This window comes from Homalodisca vitripennis, chromosome 3 (genome assembly GCF_021130785.1).
Source record: "Homalodisca vitripennis isolate AUS2020 chromosome 3, UT_GWSS_2.1, whole genome shotgun sequence".
Lineage (NCBI taxonomy): Eukaryota > Metazoa > Arthropoda > Insecta > Hemiptera > Cicadellidae > Homalodisca > Homalodisca vitripennis.
In genome coordinates, this window is record NC_060209.1 from 118,703,411 (window position 1) to 118,726,563 (window position 23,153).

The 23,153-nt window shown below is 33.3% G+C and overlaps 1 protein-coding gene across 6 annotated transcripts in view; it reads left to right on the forward strand.

The window, feature by feature from the left end:
- Nucleotides 1–23,153, forward strand: part of LOC124357407 (WD repeat-containing protein 81) — a 98,727-nt gene that overhangs the window by 31,177 nt on the left and 44,397 nt on the right. For all 6 annotated transcript variants that reach the window (XM_046809178.1, XM_046809175.1, XM_046809174.1 and 3 more), the window contains exons 8-16: nt 370–535; nt 2,241–2,441; nt 2,543–2,688; nt 8,230–8,405; nt 14,322–14,449; nt 16,115–16,321; nt 19,449–19,614; nt 19,782–20,026; nt 22,170–22,315. In XM_046809178.1, the coding sequence (XP_046665134.1) occupies nt 370–535; nt 2,241–2,441; nt 2,543–2,688; nt 8,230–8,405; nt 14,322–14,449; nt 16,115–16,321; nt 19,449–19,614; nt 19,782–20,026; nt 22,170–22,315 (1,581 nt within the window). The remainder of the gene's footprint in view (nt 1–369; nt 536–2,240; nt 2,442–2,542; nt 2,689–8,229; nt 8,406–14,321; nt 14,450–16,114; nt 16,322–19,448; nt 19,615–19,781; nt 20,027–22,169; nt 22,316–23,153) is intronic.

The following is a 23,153-nucleotide window of genomic DNA, read 5'->3' on the forward strand; positions in this document are numbered from 1 at the left end:
CATGAAATAAAATAGAGATTTGAAAGTAACACTAATAAGAAATATTAATTACGTTCTGTTTACCAACAAATATTTTTGTTTTGAATAACAAATCTGTTAGTGCAATAGCATGATGCAATTGAAGCTAGGTTATTATGAAATTAGTTGTCAAAGTCACTGTCATATGTATGTCTGTTATACAGCATCTCAATGTTTCAACCAATCTACAATTAGGTTTTAGTGTTGGTTCTTATAAGTAAAACTCAATCTATACATGAATCCGAGAATTTGCAAAGTAATGAAAGTATGATGTATTGACTTGATCAGTATGGTAAATTATATGTAGCTACAGAATATTATACTGTGTTATGAGATCTGTGTTTTCCATAGGTTTGGTGATCCTCGTTGTCACCATGTTCTTCCCTGGGTCACTGATTTCTCGTCACCGAATGGAGCCAACTGGAGAGATCTCACCAAGAGCAAGTTCAGACTGAACAAGGGAGACAGACAGTTGGACCTCACTTACGATGTTCCTCCTAGCTCTAACATGGCTCAGGTACCACAGTCCTTTGTCGTTAAATACATATTTGAAATGTTCTCTATTAGAATTTAGAAAAGTTAATTTATAGTTATACACAAACAAATTTGTTTTAACAAATGTTTTTTTTGTTGTGCTAACTCAGAAAATGTGTTGTTTGGCTATTTTAGTGCGTTAATGGAGTGCTTTAGTAAGCATGGAACTGTTGGACATATGCACTCAATGTAATTATTTTAATAGTGAAATTTACCGTCAAGATCAGGAGATGGCAATGGGTTTGCCTCTGTATCCTATTTTCACCAATATATTTATGGAGGAATTTGAGCAAAACCAAAAACTTGTTTTTACATTATAAAATGTAGTTGAAACAGGGAATACATAGACGAGACAAAAGACCATTAAACATAAGGATAAAAGAACATAAAGAAAACACAAGAAAGGGACTAACAGGAAAGTCAGAAATTGCACATCATTGTTGGTCTGAGGACCATTGTATGAATTGAAATGAAGCCAACATAATACGTCTGGAACCTCATTTCTTTAAATGAATATTAATCGAGGTTTCATACATTAAATTGGCAGACCAACTGATCAGTTAACTATCAGTCTAAATTAGGCTGCTTTGGTTGCTCACTCTGAAAAATAAAACAGATTAAGGATTTGTAATAAACCAATGAGTCACAGTATGGTTTTAAGAAGTTCATCTAAAATGAATCAATAATAAAAAGACCCACTTCAGTTCTCTTTTTATGCAGCCATCTTTTTTCTGCTGTGGCGGTTGCCATTTACTATTGGCTTCTGGTCAGTCCTAGGTGGTTGGTCAGCGAGTGCAGACCTATTGTGACATGTATTCTGTATTTCAGTTAGTGATGTGTTTTATTTTTATTAAGTGCATGTTTTAGAGTTAGTGGAGTTGACAAACAACAAGGTGGTTTTGACTGATGAGTGTCACAACACAGTGGTATGATTTGTTTACTTCAACCTAGATTATCATTATGTTTTAGGTTAGTGATTCACCTGAGGGAGAGATTATTTTGCAGATCTCGAAACATAGTGTTACTGATTTTTTAGTATCACTAAACAATGGCAAATCTTGAAAAATCCTGTTCCTTTCACAATCCTTCCATTGTTTAAAACAAACTTCAAACGATGAACTCTTAAAGCTGTAGGCCTAAGTGCCAGAAGGCCACAAAAAAGCAGAAGATAACATCAGCCATGGCTAAGAAGCGGTTACACTGGATATAAAATAATTGGTTGAAGGTAACCAACAAAACATTATATTAATTAACCCTACAGACACTTCTGTAACCTAGGATGATCAGACCTGAAACGCAGTATAGTGTAACCCAACTGTAGTAGGTTAAGTTATAGGAATATATATATATATATATATATATATATATATATATATATATATATATATAAACTCTATGTCTACCATGTCTAAAAGATGCACTTAATAAAACAAATGGTAATTATTATAAACTTAACTAAAAACTACAGGTCAAAATAGATCTTGACGCAATAACCAACCAATGGCAACTGACCATTGGCGGTGTGGTGTCAGAGATTATGTACTATGTGTATTTGGCAAGTGTTACTGTACGACTTGGGTTTTGCCCGTGTGTCAGGCTTATTATGCTGAACTAATATTTGCCCCTAAAGTAGATGTTGAGTATATGATAAGTTACAATTCAAGGTTATAATACTGTTATGATGTTAGGTGCCACATCACATATCGGATGTGCTATCAGAGATCACGTACTATGTTTACTTGGCGCGTGTCACTCCACGGTCTGTGCTGTGTCAGCATGTCAGGCCGCAGTGGGTTCCAGCCGAGTATCCTTCATCCATACAACGTCTGCAACAGTGGACACCAGATGAGTGCATCCCCGAACTGTTCACAGACCCTAGTGTCTTCAAGGTGAGTTGGATTAAAGCTCATCCATTGTTCTACTATTACTTATTTGTGTTTCATTAGGATATAAGAGGAAAATGTATCTATATGCATTCAATAATTTTCAGTCAATCCATCCAGACTTGCCTGACCTTGAGTTGCCTGCCTGGGCATCATCTGCCGAACAGCTGATAGCTCATCACAGGGCAGCCTTGGAGAGCAACTACGTCAGTGATAGACTACATCATTGGATTGATCTCACTTTCGGCTATAAGTAATTTATTTTTGTTAAAAATACCTGATAAGTCTTTTCATCAGTATTAAAAATTACTAATAATTGATTTGAAACACAATTACTTACCAATACGCCAAAATAAATATTGTAAAAGTGAGTATCATTGAAGAATAAAATTCAATGTGTAATGAGTTTGACATATTACTATATCTTAACCCTTAAAGCGCTAATTGAAATTACTGTCAAACGCTAAGACATAAAAAAAATATTTTTTAAAAATTTCCCAATGCTAATTTTTGTTTCATATTCCTTGGTACATGTAATACGAGGGTAATTCGGAAAGTAAGGTCCGATTCGCGTTAACCAGACAAACAGTAAGCGAGCAGCGAAATGCGCATGCGCCCTGACTCCCGGCATGCATTGCGCGCAGATCAACGCCATTTGCAGTGAAATCGTTGTAGTCTGCTGTTGTCTGTGCCTTTTTAAAATGTTTAAAACTATTGAACGTCCTGCCGACTGTGAAATACGGTTTCTGACAGCAAGGAACGTTTCAGCAGCAGATATTCATCGACAGATAAGTGAAGTGTACGGTCCAAATGCTATGAGTGACAGCAAAGTGCGGAAGTGGGTCAGAGCTTTTAAAGATGGACGGGAAAATGTCCATGACGAACCACGATCTGGTCGGCCGTCAGTGATCACCGAAGATTTGGTGAAAGCCGTCGATGAAAAAATTCGTGAAGATCGGCGATTCACTGTTTCTTCATTAGCAATAGAATTTCCAAACGTGAGTAGAACCACATTGTTCAAAATTGTTTCTGAAATTTTGGATTTTCGCAAATTGTGCTCACGTTGGGTTCCCAGGCTGCTTACTGAGGAACACAAAAAAAGAAGAATGGGTATTGCTCTTGAATTTTTGATCCAATATCATGAGGAAGGTGATAACCTTTTAGACCACATTGTGACGGGTGACGAGACATGGGTTTCCCACATAACCCCAGAAACGAAACGCCAGTCGATGGAGTGGCGTCACTCGACGTCACCGATTAAAGTGAAAGCAAAACAAACATTGTCCACACACAAGGTTATGGTGACAGTGTTTTGGGATAGACGTGGGATATTGCTAGTCGAGTTCATGGAGCGAGGAACAACAATAAATGCAGCCACTTATTGCAACACTCTGACTAACCTTAGACGAGCAATACAGAACAAGCGACGTGGCCTATTGACAGCTGGAGTTTCGTTGCTGCATGACAATGCCAGACCCCACTCTGCCAACCAAACCCAAAATCTCATCAAATCGTTTCGTTGGAAACAGCTAGAACACCCGCCATACAGCCCAGACTTGACGCCAAGCGACTTGTTTCGCTACCTAAAAGAGTTCCTAGGCGGGAAGCGCTTCGACACTGACGACGAGGTGAAAGAAGCAGTACAAAACTGGTTATCGTCGCAGGCGGCCGACTTCTATGACACCGGCATTCAAAAACTTGTAGATCGTTATGACAAGTGTTTAAACAAAAGTGGAAATTATGTAGAAAAATAGTGATTGATGTCAGGAATAAAATAAAACAAGTTTTTTGAAAAAATCTGTTGTGGTTTATTTTAAATAAAATAACGGACCTTACTTTCCGAATTACCCTCGTATTCATATTCATATTCATATTCAAATTCCTTTATTCACAATTGCACAACATGTACAGAATAGTGTCATTACATTACTTTCTACAAACTCTAAGATACATTTTAAGAAATTCATGTACAAAATTCTTCTGTATATTAAAAAGAGTTGGCTAAGGCTTTTTATAATCTTTTTTTACAATAATTTTATTTATAAAAATAATAATTTATTTAATTGTGATCTATTTAGCATACTAAAACAGCTTGATTATACTTTAATTGATATTTTACACAAATGCTATTACAAGCTACACATAACAATATTACAAATAATATTTAAACTATCGGTATATTATTAAAATAAAATAAAAAACTCCTCCAATGCATACAGGGGCCTGCCCAGCATCATTGTTTTCAGCTTATTTTTGAATTTATATAAGTCCTCTATTGTTTTAATTTCTTTAGGCAGTCTATTGAAATATTTTATACCTGAATATGATGGTTTTTTTTCATACATCCTTAATTTATGTTGGTCAAAAGCCAGGTCATTTTTACACCTTGTGTTATATTTATGATTGTCTCCGTTTCTCACCAAATTATTCAAATTTCTTTTGATGAACAGACACAGCTCAAAAACATATTGGCTATAAACAGTGAGAATACCCAGCTCTGAAAAATGAATCTTTACTGAATCATTCCATTTTAATTTTAACATGATACGAAGTGCTTTCTTTTGCAAAATTAGAATTCTATTCAGATTAGCTTTACTTGTACCACCATATACTATAATACCATAGGCAATATGTGAATGAATTAATCCGTAGTAAATTGTTTTGAGTGTATTCAAATTAGAAAATTTTGACATACGTTTCAACGCAAACAAACCGGAAGATATTTTGCTACAAATTTGGTCTATGTGTGCGTTCCAGTTTAAGTTTTTGTCTAATTTTAATCCCAAAAATTTTGTTTCATCTACATTTTCTATCATTTCTTCATTTAAAAATGTATTAATCCTATCCAGTTGTTTTTTACTTGAAAATGTAACATATTTTGTTTTTAGTGAGTTTAACAGTAAATTTTTTGAAATTAGATATTGGTTCAAAGACGACAGACTAACATAAGCTGAGGTCTCTATGTCTTCAACTTACTTTCCTGATATTTTCAAATTTATGTCATCTGCGTACAAACAAATGTTCTCAAAGTGACTTGTATGGGGTAATCCTCTGATGTAGCACAGAAAAAGTAATGGACCCAATATAGATCCCTGTGGGACTCCATATTTCACAGGCTTATGGTCAGATTTAACACAGGATAACTGTTTAGAATTTGAAACAAAATTTATTTCTACAAATTGTAACCTATCCACTAGATATGTATTAAACCAATTAAGTGCCCTTCCTCTAATTCCTAATTTATGTAGTGCATCAAGCAAATCACTATGCCCTACACTATCATATGCTTTACTCAAATCTAAGAATACCCCTATTGTTTTTTACCCTTATCTACCGAATGAATAATTGACTCTATCATTTGTGTAGCAGCACTAATCACTGATTTCCCGGGACGAAAACCGTGTTGTTCTTTATCAAAAAGATTATTAATTTCTAAGTATTTTGTTAGTTGGATTGACATGGTTCGCTTATAAATCTTAGCAAATGAAGATATCATAGAAACTGGTCTGTAGTCTGATGCACATTCCCGTAGGCCCTCTTTAAATAAAGGTTTAACCTTGGATATTTTTAATTTTTTTGGAAAAATCCCACTGATGAATGAGGAGTGAATTAGAAGAGGAAAAGAGGAAATGAACAAGAGGTTGAATTAGACACTGTCTAGCAAGTTTAATGACTGGCATCGGTACCTCATCATAGCCTGTTGAGTATTTATTTGGAAAAGACATGATGATTTTTTCAAGATCTATTTCTGAAATATTTTTAGGTATAAAAGAGTTTTTTGTTTGTAATTTAATTGGTTGATCTCCACCAAATGACTTAGTTGAGTTAAGTTTTAGTTTTGGTAAGATTTGTGAATCAACCATATTTATGTAGAAGTTGTTAAACATTTCTGAAACTGTATTAGGATTATTAACAACTAAACCATCAATATTTAAAGCTATATTTTCATGACTTTTAGTCCTCTTACCAATTTCACTGTTTATGATCTTCCAAGTCTCCCTGCATACATTTGAGGAGCCAGAAATCAATGAATCTAAATACATTTGTTTTTTCTACTTTACATTGACTGTTGTATTCCTTTATTTTTACTTTTAAAACTTGTTTTAAATGTTGACTGTTACTTTCTCTACTGAGGGAAGAAATTTTTGAAATTTCATTTTTCATTTTAAGTAAATCTTCAGTTATCCATGAGTCTTTTCTATTAATTTGTTTAGTTTTCATTTTAGGATAACATGTATCAAAATAATAAAAAAATATTGAAAAAAATTCATCATACTTTTCCTGGACAGGTGCGTTATATACACTGTTCCAACTTTCTTGAGATACACATTTAAGAAATAATTAATTATTTTCCTTGTTGAATTTTCTTTGAAACTTCGTTAAATCATTATTACTGTGTTTATAATCTAAATTATGTATTAAACATGTAATATTACATATTTTTGAGAATTTTATACGCACGAAAACATTTGAAATTTTGAATAAACTGTATTGCAGGATAATGTACATAGGAACACTTTTTGACAGATTACATTACATTTATACAGGTTATTTATAATGAGTAAATTGTAACTGAAATTTCTGTATAATTAGTACATAAAAATAAATAAGTTCAGTATAAGATTTTGAAATGTAATAATATGAAATTCAACACAAACTTATTTATACGATAGCCTACAAAGGAAATGAAACAAATATTGTACTTATAAACCTTATTTATTTAGAATAAATAAACTGGACTTGTATGGTGAAACTGGTATAAAATACAAAACAAATAATTTAAAAAAATATTACACATAATATACCAAAAATGCGCTCAAACTACGTTGTTCGTAATAAAATGATAAAAGTTGGAAAATCAGTTCACGTAAAAACAAACTAAAACACTGTTAGAATAACAACGGACCGATTCAAAACACTTTGTTTAACAATATAACCAACATACAACCAACACACACGTAGTTAAACAGCTAAATGAAACGAACGCGTCTGTAGGCGTATGCCGCACCACAGGCCATACAAAAAATGGCGGCGATTGCTTTCAACCCGAGTAGATACCGTTACAATGTCCACCAACAGTGACAAAGCGTTTTGTCTAGTCCCGACAGTCGAAAGGAACATCAACCTGCTCTCTTACGGAAGTTTTAACAACTAATTCTTCGCCATTTCAAAAGTAAAGTTTTTGCGTTTGTAGACGTTATCCACGTTTAAAGCATCGGCAGTTCCGCGTCTATAGGCGTTAGCCGCGTTGGAAGGGTTAAGAAGCACTGCTTTTTAATAAATGCCAATAATAAAAAGCCCGATAACCAATAGAAATCCAAGAGTTCTATAGTTATTAAGGAGACTGAATTGTAGGAACTGACCAGATATAATGTAAGAATCTAAACTATTCGATTACTGAATTCTCTTTATCTTATGAGTTATGTTACCTCTAAAGGTTCCAACTCATTTCATAAGAGCTAGAATGCAAATGCTACTCAGTGCACTGTTTAGCATAGATCCCACAACACAAATCCCACAACTAGAAATCATGCTGCTGACAACTGGACACAGCAATCACCTCATTACTTTTTGGACAAAACCTTTATATATAGAATAAAGGATTTTCTCTATTGGTAATAATTTTGTATTTGAGCTATTATCAAGATTTTTTTATTTCATTTAATTCTTTATTAAGTTTTATGCACAATGTACAAGGAATAGGAATCTTGTGTAAGAGAGCAATACTGCTAAAGTAAAATTGTAACCTCTAACTGAATCACCTTATATAGACAATGTTTTATGGTTTTGAAAGGTTGTCCGGGCAGGCAGCCGTGAAGAGCAAAAACGTGTGCCTCCAGTTGGTGGACAAACACACTGGACTGACCGACTATGGGGTAGTGCAGCTGTTCTCTGCTCCCCACCCTGGGCGTGTCACTCCCTCTCCATTTTGGGGCCTTACCCCACCTCATACTTACCGGCAGACTACAAGTAAGTATAGTTTACACTGGACTGACAGACTATGGGGTAGTGTAAGCATATTATCTTTTTGTTTGAAAATTCATGAAAAAAATCCTTCTCACACTACTAAAATATTATGTGAACTTCATGGTTGTTTATATCATTAGTATTCTTGGATATGATAGATGGCGCCAAAGAACGACAGATTTTATATATTTACAAAACTCATTATTACATGGAACAATTTGATTGAAATATGTGTAATTTGAAGTGAAACGCTATCCTATTAGAATTACCACAATGTACTTCTGGTGTTACTGACTGAATTAATCTGCCCTATCTCCCACGGAAGTATACCCACTTGCATTTTTCTAACTTTTAATTATAAACTAATTAAAAAAATATTAATTCTGATTTATTGTTTTAAACATTATTACATTTTCTACAGTATAGTGGTATTATAAATATTCTTTATAATGCTAGGTTTTCAAGGTTAAAGTTAGTAAAATAACTGGTTTTTACTGCTTTGGTACTTTTGGTACTCTTTACTCTTGTGGTACTCTAGAAAACAGTTAACTTTGTAGAACAGAGAGTGACACTGACAATGGAGAGTTGGTTGTGCAAAACATTTATAAGTAGCACAATACAGAAAAACATTTAGCATAGAAGGAAAACATTACTGCCAATAGATATTTCTTGAGGAATTAAAAAAACTGCTGTATAATAGCAAAATAAAACAATGAGCGATAAAGCAGAGTAAGGCCATTAGACTTAATTGCCAGGCTCTCCTACATGGCGATTTGAAACAATTGGCAAGGAGAGGCTTAATTGCAAATGCATTTATTGGTATATATATATATATATATATATATATATACATACTAATAAATATTATGTAACTAATTATATAATAGTATATAATATATATATATATATATTTTATATATATATATTATATATATATATATTATATATATATATATATTATATATATATATATTTTTTTTTTTGATATATATATTTATGATTTACAAGTCAGAACGATAATATTTTTAATTCTATAAGTATCCCTTTACTTGTTTATTTAACCCTGTTAGTGCCAAGCCTATAAACCATGTCATGTGCAAAAAATACAGGGGGAAAATGTCAGGGAAAAATACGCTGCATACTTGATTTTCAAGATATCTTCTAGTTTATTTTGTTTTATAAAATATGAAGTATTCTTTACAAAACATATAATATAATAGCATTTTCAAATGATTTTATACTAAAAAATAACTAAGAGCCTCTATTGAAAAACATAAATTATTTTTTCTGACTCTGGTCTAAACAAAACTGTTTAAAATTTTTGTAATATTTTTTCAGTTACACTACAACAAACCATAGGTAAAACTGATCATATATAATACTTTATATTTTATTTTGGAATGAAAATATTTATTTAGGTGAGAAAAACACAAGTTCAGTTTTTCCTAAAAAATTCTAAGGTTTACGAAGAAATTTATTTTGTCTTTTTATACATCATATATTTATTAGTGGTTACTAAACAAATTATACACTAATAAATTTAATTATTTAGTTCTGGGTAATTTATTGTTAAAAAATATGATAAATAAATAATTTCAGAAGTAAAGATATCAATTACTTTTTTCAGTTTTGGAAACCAATCTGAAAATCTGGATTTTTTTCCATATAAATAAACTATAAAAATCACATCATGTTTATTTACACTATTTACAATTGATCTTGATGTAGTAAACTAAAATTTGTGCTGATTTAGATAGTCAGCGTGCCCTTTTCACCGTGCACACAAAGAAATTTAAATCGCCTTTTACCTCATTTGTAGAGCAAACTTTACAAAGACGTAGTTGAGTCCCTAGTAATTTCTTCACTCCACTTATGTTTCTATTTACACTTCCTTGGAGAGGTTGGTTGATCTGGATTGGATTCAATTCAAACCATTCATTTCCCAAACTAGATATTATACTTTCTGTAAATGAAATTCTTGTCATTGCTTTCCGTGGCTTCACATTTTCTATGTACAGAATGTAAGCGTTCAGTACCAATCTATTCATTATGTTGAACACATTTTTTTCCAGAATGTAAGAGTCCTTCTCTCATCAAGATAAGCTTACAACAGCATATCCTGAACATCTGCCTATGTACTTGTTATATTCTAAAATAGCTTTGGGTTTTTGAATGATTTCTTCTCAATCACTTCTGACTCTCCTTGTCACCTCAGCTGTAGTTGCTTGGGATATAGTTGACACTAAAAGTACTTGCTTCTTTTGTGACTTCTTATCTCTTATCCTTACTTATCTTATTTCTTATCCACAGAGTAATAGATTACCGTGCTTATAAAACTTAGTTATGCCAACACAAAATTTGCGTTTTACATCAGGGGGCAAGAATTTTCTATTTCCTCGAGTGGTACTTGTACAGGGTTTGTCCAAAAAGTAATAGAACTGTGTTGATTTAAAAACATTTATTGAGCCAATCGTTACAATTCTTTAAAAACTTTAAAAATAGGCTCCTTCTGCGTCGATGCAGCGCTGCCAGCGCGATTTCCAAGCATTGAAGGCATCACAGAAGGCATTCTCCGGAATAGCTTTGAGAGCCGCGGTGCATGCTGCTTGGATCCCTTGTCGTCTCAAAATACTTGCCTTTCATCGGCCTTTTCAGGTGAGGAAACAAAAAAAGTCCGGGGGGGCCACATCTGGGCTGTACGGCGGCTGTGGAAGAGTTAGGATGCCGGCCTTGGTCAAGTAGTTGTTCACAAGAAAGGCGGTGTGAGCCGGGGCGTTGTCGTGGTGCAACTTCGTGGCTGCGATGTCTGGTCGGACCCGATTGACCCTTTGTTTGAGTCTCTTGAGCACTTCCACATAAAACTTGGCGTTGACGGTTTGTCCAGGAGGAACAAATTCATGATGGACGATGCCTTTGATGTCAAAAAAGACAATGAGCATCGTTTTCACTTTGGATTTGCTCATTCTTCCCTTTTTCAGGCGAGGAGATGCCGGTGTGTGCCACTCTGAAGATTGCCTCTTTGTCTCGAGATCATACTCAAAGATCCACGACTCGTCACCTATGATTACATTATTCAAAAATTGGGGGTCACTCTCACACATGTTCAAATTTTCTTGCCACACTTCCACTCGCCGCAATTTCTGGTCGTCAGTGAGCACTTTTGGGATCATCTTCACGCACACCTTGCGCATGTTCAAATGCTCCGTCACAATTTCATGAACCACAGATTTCGGTAAATTTAACATGTGGGCAATTAAATGAATACTTAGTTGACGGTCTGAGATCAAAACTTTGCGCACACGAGTCACATTGTCAGTGTTTGTCGAAGGTCTTCCAGCACGGTCTTCATCAGCGACCTCTTCCCGGCCCTCCAAAAAGGCCTGGTGCCAGTGAAACACACTACTTCTTGCTAAAGCAACATCTGGGTAAGCCTGCTTGATCATATCAAATGTCTCTGTCGCAGATTTACCGAGTTTCACACTGAATTTAATGGCGTACCTCTGCTCTAACAAACGCTGCATTTTCGGCTTGTACCATTCACAGAAACACGCCATGGGAAAATGCCTGTCCTGACTCTCCAGGTGCTCGGAGACAAATGACCAGACGCTTATTCTTTCGCCAGTAACGCCCTCCACTGAATCCAGTAGGTGCACGCACGCTCCGAAGTACAGTCGCGGTGAAAGAAAATCAGTCCTATTACTTTCCAGATAATATGTCTCATTGTCATACAGGTACTCAATCAGGGGAATTTAGTAAAAAGAATTATCTGTAAACAAAGAATATCTGTTCTTTAGGTAATTTCCCATCGACAATTATTTGTTTACAACAACATTCATCATAACAATCATAACAGTTTTGGTTTATAATTTATCAATTATATCTCAAGATCCTTTGTATACATAAAATCCCAAACAATAGTTTAGAACAGATTCACACAACATCCATACCTTTATGCCCCATCTATGGTGTTGTTTTTTGGGCAAGTATTGTTGCAAAAGTATGTGATTTTGTGCCAATAAAGGACTCATCGATTGATAATTGCAGGTGTGGTATAAGGTGTGTGGTAAGTGTCTAAACAACCTGTTAGTATATTCAATGATGAACTGAAACTTGGCACAAGGGTCATATTTCAGATTGATTCATTGTTTACAAGCAACTGGAATCCATCCCTGGAAACCCTTTTTTGAAAACAAGGAGGAAACATACAAAAATTATTGCTCCAGTATGAAGAAATGGTAGGTGTTCTGAGGATGCCCATATTCAATATACATGCTATGAAAGCTTTGATTTCTGCTACAGCAATAGGGAGTCACTGTTTTACCCTAGAGCTATATTTGTACTCTTATTTTTAGATATGCACTGATTGGCATATCGGTTTCTGTCACTATTTTGGTTAGCAACAAAGGAGTAAAAAATAAATTGAAGTAATCAATTGGTTGATCATTTTTCAGGCATGTGTTTAGGTCCTACACACTCAGAAAAGGTTACAGGACCCATTGGGAAATTAATGTTGGGTCCTAGCTCATCGCAGGTAAATTGTTCCTTTGGTAGGCCTAACGATGGATTTGAGTCCTAGGTGTTGATTGTAGGCCTATTGGTGGTGAAACTTGTGGCTGAATTATGAAGGCATGTTCTTCTAGAAAAGGTGATATGGGCCTAGATTATCGACCAGCAAGTTTTCACTATTTTATAGGGGTTGATATATCAACCTCTGATGATGTGATCAACATTGATGTTTCAGACTCATCTCCTGTTGAAGGATAATAATCTTTGTCATTTAGTGCGTCATCACCAAATAAACTATGCTCTGATTCAGAAGAAAGATTTTAGTTTTCAATCTCAGATGAAAAATATCGTCAAATACATCATGTGCCTCAAATAACTTTCATCTAGTGGTACCTGTTGATTGCTAGCAAATATGTCCCGGCTATGCTGACATTTTCCAATTGTCTGATTCTAGACTTGTCATTTGTTTCCAAAAATTCATCACTCGTTTTTGAAAACTAAATAAATAAATTCACTCACAAAATTACAGTTCACTATTTTACAGTGGTTATTAAAAATTAAAACATAACCACAGAATTGTTCTAGTGGAGTAAGAATAACCAAAACTAATGGTGCTTGGCGATCATCTGTCTGAACAAATGTCATCAACAATCGATTGGCAAAGACAAACTGTGCTAGCTGGAGGCAGTACAAGAGCAAAAATCCACAGCCCGTAGCATTTGGAATTGAACTGTACAAGCCAGGCCACTGTACTATGAATATGAATGACGTACTATAATAAATGCTTAGCGGCGATCTCATTGACGTCAGCACTTTTTGCACTAGTACAGAGCGTCACTCACAGCACAATTCTCGGCACTAAAAGGGTCAATCTCAAAGGCAGTCTCATATTTATGCAGGTATGTTTTCACCTTTGTTTTCTGAGTAGGCTATAAGGTTTTGTCTATAATTAATTATGATAACTTTGTTTTAGCAAATATACCTAATTGGATTATTTATTTTTAATACTAGAGCTTTAAAATTTGGTATATTTCTTCAAAGTTACATATAAGATCAAAATATCACATTTCCCATTTATAAATTTTTTTAATTCAATTGATTTTTATGATCAAACTTACATTTTCAGACATAAAATTTATTTTTTCTACTTAAAAATAAATAAGTAAATAAATATATATATATATAATGTAATTTTTGTCTGATCTCTGAATAGCTGAATCAGAATACATCCCCGTAACTGTAAGCTGTACATAAATATTCAATCTTTTAATTTTATAACATTTTCAAATTCTTTAACATCAAGTGCAATTAAAATTAAAGTTCTTTTTCACCCTGTTTATATGTAATACTCCAATTTCTATCAGAGTTTGGTTTTGAACTACAATCAATTAGTTAAAAATGATTTGTTTACAGAAACGGGTAGTGACGAAGAGGAAGGCCCCAGTAGTGGAGGAGAAGAAAACATCTCCACCAATCACATGCCGCATTCCTCTCCTTTAGCACTTACGCGGCTCCTGAGCAGATCCCGCAGCTCACTACAGGTTACTTAACTTTCAATTTCTTAAACATTGAAATTAAGTTAAGTTTAGTTATCGAATTCTGTTTTATTGAGAAATATATCTAAACTGTTTGATTTAATTTGCTTTCTTTCTTTTTACATTTTCAACTATATGAATGTAAAATAAGAAAAATTGGAATTATTGTGGAAAAAATTAGAAATTGTGCTTATTACTTACACAAGTTGATCATCTTGTAATTCAATTCAATAATGCAACTACTATTACATTTTATGTTACCTTGGTTCAAAATCCCCAAAGCTATATTCAAATAAATACTTCATTCAGACAGCCAAAGTTTATGCTAAGGAACCACCTACTTTAAAGAAGATAGTAGTTTAGGACAAATGGCTAGATACCTCAATATTTGGTCTCTTTGTTACCAAACACAGGTATTCTAATCATAATTGTGGCAGCAAGGAAAATATAAGCGATAAGAGCAGGCAGTCTAGGAAGAATCGTTGAGCGGATGTACCTTTCTAAATAAATAAATAAAAATGCCTTTATTTGTTAAGCGTTTCTCATTACATAACTGTTCTTCAAATGGTCAGAATAACTTGCGTCAAATGATTTATGCCTAATAACTACTTATCAACTAACTAACTTACATTACAACACACAAACTATAACAAAGTTTACAAAAACAGTTAAAATGCTATAAATTAAATATTTTAAGGCAAGTCAAATACATAAATGAAAATTATGTAAATAAAATATATAAAAGTTCTAAAACCCACAAACTAATATACAAAAATCACTACTTAATATGCAAATCCTTTATTTATTTTTTTGTATTGACAGATGCTACAAAAACAATGAGTACAGAGCAACTTCCCTTCACAAATCATGTTTATAGTCAAGATTTGGCACAATCAGAATTTTTGATAGTAGATATTTTACCATAATATCCTGGGGATTGGTAAGGGTACAAATACACAGACAGCAACGTAACATGATGCAAAGCGATGTGAAACTATCATCAGATGTTAACATATGAAATAAAATACACTTAGCACATTGCAACATGACACCATCTGTGTATTTCATTCTATTTTAACTGTATTTGAACATTTTGTGTCACATCACATCATGTAGCATCGCTGTCTGTGTATTTGTTCCTTAAAATGTACAATCTGATAGTATAATATATAACAACAGAATAGCCAAGTCTAGATTTAATCAGTAATTTGTTAAAAAAATAAAACTGTTTTTGGAGCAAATATTTAAAAACTGAATACAAGTACAATTCTTCTAGAGAATTCAGCATTTGTCTCAAATTTCAAATTTGTGTGCCATTTACACTTCACAAGATGCAGCCTATCTCATTTATGTTAATTAGTATAACCTATGAAGTATTTTTCTCAAGAATGTAAAAAATAATTAGTTTTTTTCCTTTTGACAAGTGATATATTTTTTTCTATTATGTATATGCTGTTATTGTAATATATAATCAAATCAAGTGTGGTATTATTCCATTTTCAGTTGTTTTAAATAAAGATTTAAGGTCGGGATGATTTGAGGACTCTAAACTTTTGAGAAACCTTTTATTTTACCTTATCAATTTTTATGTTTATTTTAGTTTTATTCTTAAACTTTTGATGAATGTAAACACTTTTCCCAATTTTATCATACAGTTGCTCTTTCTCATAGACAAGTGGTTCGTCTCCTGGTGACAAGCAAGGGACTATAAGTCTCCCTCATGACTACAACCCTGTGGCCCTGCTAACAGCTGTGGAAACTTTACACACATTCACAGGGCCACATGCTGACACTACCCTACCAGCCGCGGGGGACCAGCTCAGCCAGGCAGCTCAGTGTAAACAAGTGGTGGCAGCCAGGCGTCAACAGGAGATGCAGGTCACTTTGTCACTTGTCTTTTATGTAGTAAATCACTTTGAAATAGAAACAATAATAAACATTTTGATAATATCAAGGTACTATTTTGCAACAAATGTACTGTATATAATCCATGCCATTCCATAATTGGATCACATCAGACAAATGTGATTTGGCTAAGATGTGATCAAAAACTAAAACTTGTGCGAAACTAAAACAACTCTTCTGAAATAATCCTAATAATATATATATTAGCTATTCCTAGTTAGTTTTCGATTCTCATTGGAAGAAAATTTCATCCTATTAGTAAAGTGCTGTTGGTTCATAGGGTGCAGTTTTCTGGTATGTTCAACGGGGTATAGGGGGATCCCATGGTCTGTTTGGCTTTCTCAAGAGGTTGCTGTTATGTAAACACTTTACAAGGAAAATAAGTGCAAATTCATTGACTCGAAATATCACAATGATAGAAACAGGTCATCTGGAAAAGAATGTTTATCAAAGAAAACATATGATCACAGTCATAAGGTAGTGAGAGGGAAACTCACAAGATGTTTTTAATATCAATACGTATAAATGATAAATTTTAATTATAGTGCGATTCTTGAATGTCAAGTGATAGTGAGACATATAAGTTGCTTCTACTTTCATATCCTAGAAACATTTTAAGCATTAAGGTATCTAAGAATTATTTCAGACTAAAGTGGAAATGAAAACAGATGCAATACATATTAAATAGTTTATGTCAAAGAAGTTGCTTATGCTAAGCATTGTTATAAGGATTAGAATATGTGCAGACCATTGATCCCAGTTTTGTTGATAATGGTTAGGAGTAATTAAACTAGATTGGGCTGTGCAGAAATCAGAGTTCAAAGGTATTTTGAAGAAGTTGTTGAATGCATTCCTAATGTGAGAAAACATTAGGAGTTTTTGTTCATTATGTCAGGTCTCTTGTTACCCTTCTCTTGGATGGCAGTACATAGTTTTGCTCATAAAATGCTTTTTGATAAGTACTCTATGCCTGTGACACCACTCTTTTGAACACTAATGAAAATATGGACCTTATATTGTCAGATCAGAGTGGAGCAGTAAAACAAGCTAAGGAATGGTTCAAAGGTAATGGATAAATGATGATAAAACCGAGCATATTTGTTTCTTCCTAGATATAATAGTTTTATATCTGTTAAGCTGTTAGGAATACATTTAGAAAGTAGACTGAGTTGGGATTTCCACATGCAAAATATTATTTGTAAAAATTTAGGTAGAGATATATTTATTAAGAAAATTGAAGTTCTGTGTAAGTCTAGATATGACAGCTGATTATGCGTTCTTTCACCCTCATATAATGTATGAATTGTTTTATGGATTAATAGTAGTGTGGCTAAACAGGTATTATATTAATATGGCAACAGAGGCCTCAAAACAAGACTGTTTTAGATTTAGCAACAGACATTATTTTGTTATCCTATTTTTAAAGAATTATATATTATTACTCTCCCTAGTGTCATTTGTTGCTCTCTAGTAAGACCAAAAGAAAACCTAAGTGTGTATCAGCTAAGGCAGGATGTCCGTAGTTATGCAACTAGACGGTATGTCAGATCCTGTAAATGTTCGACTAGAAAAAAACCAAGAAAAGTCATATTTGTATAAAAATAATTTCTTTAATAAATTTCCTAAAAACATGGTTGGTCATTTTGGTTAAGTTCAAAAATGTTATAAATACTTGGCTGAAAGATTAAATATTTTGTTCCGTAGATCAGTAACTGAAAAGTGAAGCTGGTAATATGATAGTATAAAATAGTTCGATAGTAAATATGTTTAAATAAGTAACATTTAAGTAACAGTAATGAAACGGTAATAACAGTAATATTTCACCTTACTGTTATTACCAAATCTTTGATTTATAGATACATTAGTTGTTATTTTATTGTTGATTAGTTTTATTACTTATTCCTAAGTTTAATAATTATTACTGTTATTTGTTTTAATATTATTTCGACTTTTATCTAATAATATTTATGTTTGTGATATTTATTTTTATTAGTATCAATTAAGGTCTTATTTAACCATGCCAATTACATTATGAATGTTAAAAGACAAATAAAGAATCTGGAATTGTGACACCTACAACTTGACAAATAAGAAGTCTTCAGAGACTAGGAATTAATGCGGCTAAAGGTAAATAACATCATTACATTACAGGGGTTAACCCTCCGGCTGGCGCGCATTTGAGCCTTGACTGGCACCCTGTTTTGAAGCTTCGGGCAGAGTTTTTAATTTTTTATCCTGTACAGTTAATTATTGGAGAAAACACAAAAGTGTTACACATCAAATTACTCTGCAGAATATGTTGTACAATATAAACATAATTATAATTTGACTTGCCTAAGTAATGGTGGATGTTTGATGGTCAGAACTCAAAACTTTTTTTTTCAAAAAACACTTTTTTATATTAAGCCATTAAAAAAAACTCAAAATTAATTTTATTTAAAAATCTAAAATATGCATAATGTTCACTTACTTATGCACAAAAAGAAAATACATAGTTATAAATACTTTTATTTACAAATGAAATTACAATTGAAAAAAAACAAGACTATATACAAGCACTAACAGTTGCCAAGTCGCGTCACGCGGAAGTAGTCGGGAGCTTTTAGCGGCCAGTAAAATAACAAATATTCATATATATATATATAAAAGTGAATACATTATTAGAAGGCTTGGGATCTTGTGATTAAAGTGATATAACTTTTATGCGATTCGAGCGCTAATTATCGGAATTATGACGTAATTAGTAGACGATGTTTAATAAGTCGTATATTACGACTCTGCCAGTTCACGGCGGGAAAAAATGAGTCGTAATTTACGACGTTGCCAGCCGGAGGGTTAACCACTGTGATCGAGTCACATCTGTAATCCCTGTCATCAAACCGAATGTTCTCTTTGCTGATTACAAGTGCACTCTCAATAATCTATTTTTATTGTCTTTAAAAAAGTAAGTGATATTAGACTGTGTGACTTTATTTAAACAAACTTAACACTAAAAATTGGCCCTAATAATTTTAACCCTATTTTAAAATGGGCATCAACTAAAAAAAAATGTTGTAATTCATTAAAAGATATTAATAACTTGTCAACTGATTTGTTACAGGTCTTAGGATGTCTGATAGTCGAGATGTTCCTCTCCAACAAGTTGCGACTGTCTGGCTCTACTCTTGTGTTTGCTGAGCGTTTGTCAATCTGTCGCAAGATGCTCTCAGCTAATCGTGACTCACTGCCTCGTTATGTCCGGTCTCTTGTTACCCTTCTGTTGGATGGTCAGTAGCAATGCCACATATTCTTTTGTTTTATAAATTAATATTTTATAAACCTACGACAGTTTAGTTTTAATTTTTTAAAGTTGATACACCTTAATATTTGTATCCATAAACTGAGTTTACAAGTGCATAATGTGAAAAATTAGTATTAAATTTTGATTTTGCAGATTCAGGAAGTGAAGCTCCTATAACGAGCTTGGGGACTCCTCCTCCCTCCGCTCACCAGCTGCTACAACCTGCTCTCTCTTCCCCTCTGCTACCACTCCCACCATACTTCACTACACTGTACAGTCTGGTGACATCGTTACATGAGCACTGTCAGGCAGTCAATGTACTGTATAGGCTGAGGGAAACACATCCTGACAGTGAGGAGATACTTAATTCTTCCATACAACAACTCAGTGAATGGAAGGTAAATTAAATACCTCTCTATTTTTACTGTAGTATAAAGTGTACATAAAAATCCCCAAAAATATGTTTCTCATTTTGGTTTAAATGATTAAATATCAATGAATTATTATTAGTAAACTTTACTGCTGGAATAAAATATCTGAAGATCAACTTTTTCAAATATGATGTAATTGCATACATTCTTAGGTCATATATTTGGATGGAAAATTAATTTTCTGACATCTTTCAGTTTCTAAAATTTTTATTTAAGTCTGATTGCCATAGCAAGGCCAAAATATCTTGTTTTTTTAACACATAATCGTGTGAACCGGAACTATCATGATAGTTAAGCAATTAAATTTATGAATAAGACTAATTAATTGTTACTCGCAACTTTACAAATTAAATAGAATAATGTTGGCAGCCTACCCAGCAATAGCTAGTATGATGTAATATGATGGAGCCCTGTGATATTTTAAAAACTTTATGTACACCTGACAATTTCAACTGAAATGTTTTTAAATTAGTAATATTGGAACCTTTATTTGACCTAACCAAATCTGCAAATGTTGCGTTCTCACCATGGCTGGGTTAGGTGTGGAAGTACACTCAATTATGGACCTGATGATGAGACAATGAGAACGCCTCTTAACCTAGATTGCACTATATTCTGTAGTCTAGGTGTCTCTGATGTTCTTTATTATGAAAATAATCCTTTTTGTTACTGCATATGTGTGTTTTGTGGGTTTGTTCTGAGTTCAGGTAGCCATCCATGCCAGTCTATTGTTGCAACAAGAGTTAAAGTGCCCTCTCACTCACTCGATGAAGTGCACTATAGCTTTGATCGAGGCTACCATCACTATTCTGAATGACTAATAGATTTCATTAATCAGAGGGCACTTAAAATTGTTGTAATGCTCATCTTCGTGTTCACCTCAGTTGTAAATTGTCTTTAACCATTCTCTCTGCTGTTTTCCTAACTACTCTTCCACGGGCTCGCTCTCTTCCCTTACAATACATTTGAAAGTTTTCAATTAAACAAAACACATCTTAATATCTTTCTGCTGCACACTGTTTCTAAATACTCTTACATGAGCATGCGGTCCATACATTTCAATTCATTGGTTATTCGGTTTATGACAATGACTAATTGCCGGACTTTTTATATGCTGTCAAATTTTCCAATGATAATAGTAAAAACCCGTAATAGTTTATTTTACCTTAAATGTTTAAGTATAGCGAGGAAAGTATGTAGGCTTTGCAATTTTGCACAAAAAAATTATTTTGAAATGTTTTTTCAATGTTTCTCCGTGAACCCCAAGGTGTACCTAAGAATTTATTTACCTAAAAAATTAAACTATCGTGTGTCCGATGGGTTACAATAGTGTGAGATATTTATTTAAGGGCAACACCAAATTTAACAAACCACTAAGACAGGAAAACAATAAAAACACAATAAGGATATGCATAGCTACATGTACCCCATCATCGGACGCACAACACATTTTACGAAAACCCATTGTGTAACTGACCTTGTGAAAGATCGCGTGTACCCAATGGGGTACACATCGTTGTCAACGTGCTAAACAGAACACTGAAATTAATAAACAGTAATAGACACCATATTTTCATCAGCTTTTCTTCACACCAGGTGGTATATTCAAAACAGATTATTAATAAAATCACTGTAATGATGCAAAGTTTCCTTTGAACATGGGACTAAAATTCAGACTGTTTATTTACCAATGCATTTATTATGGAGATTTATTCAACTTTAGAGACCATTGGGGTGGAGCCTCAGTAATTTTGGTCATATCTGGTATTTTCCCACTGTCTTTGGTACTCAAGCTTTAAAATAAATCTCATAAAGCTATCTTTTTTTTAGAAATTTCCTGGTGACCGTTCAATTACAGAACTAAATATATAGATTATTTAACAATTAAAATACTTATTTATTGAGAATTTCTTATTTGGTGTAACTTTATTTGGGTTCAATTCAATTTAGGAACTTCTTGTAGTGAAGTATCAGCTTTTCAATTCCACATCTGTAGAAGACTCAAAATGTAAACATTACTACAAATGTTTTGTGTTAATAAAGGACATTTAATGTTTGAGAATTATCTTTATGTTTAATAGTGGTAATTACATCCTAGATCCTTGTACAGGTTCAGTCAGTGGCCAAGTATCTACAGCAGCTTGTAGACATGTCTCAGTTCTCAGTGGAACTTGTTCTCAGTTATATACTGCAGTTGATGACAGACCCTGATACTGCAGTCTCTGCGGCGTGGTACCTCTTTGACCCCATTTCCAAGTAAGATTCCAAATCATATATTACTTTAAAGAGTATGTTATATATTACAAAATACATATACATCAATTAGGAATATCTTCCTGCAAAGACTACTCGTTTGAGGACAGGGAGCAAGTTCATGCATGATTAGAATGTCTGAATAAGTGTTTTAAATGAGTAACGTAAAGTTTATATATAGAGATTGTATGTATAGATTACAAATAAAAGTACTTAATTTTGTTAAATTATTTTAGGTGCTTTTACAGAATGCTAAAAAATTTATTTTATTGCAGTCACTCTGCACTTAGCGGAAGGTGCAACGGAGCTAAACTCAACATTTGCATTGATTCAATCCTTGCCACATAGTTATGTGTTAATGAACTGGTCGTGAGATATCTAGGCATATAGTAAGTGTAATTTGTCTAAGTAACTTAAGGAGAGTATATACATAAATGAGTTAACTGATAACATGATCAAATATGAAAGCTTGTAAATCAGAACATGGTTCACTATCCACATCTATAATTTAGCATCTGATTTTAATCAAATCATAACATACAAAAAATTTACAAACGTGATAATAGTACATAATTTACAACAATAAAGATATTATTTTAAATACATTTACTGCAAACAATTATCTTTGTATTTGTTCTCACATAGCAACCTTGTGCATGAGAATGAGCCAATTTAATTTAATAATCTGATAAGATGTTCTATAGATTAAAAAAATCCAGACAACAGTTTTTCCAGGATCTACCCATTTTTACTTAAAACAGCCCATTTACAAATCGTTTCTATGGTAGAAGAGGGAATTCGGTGGAGTATTCAGTAGAGTTATATTAAAACATGTGAACTA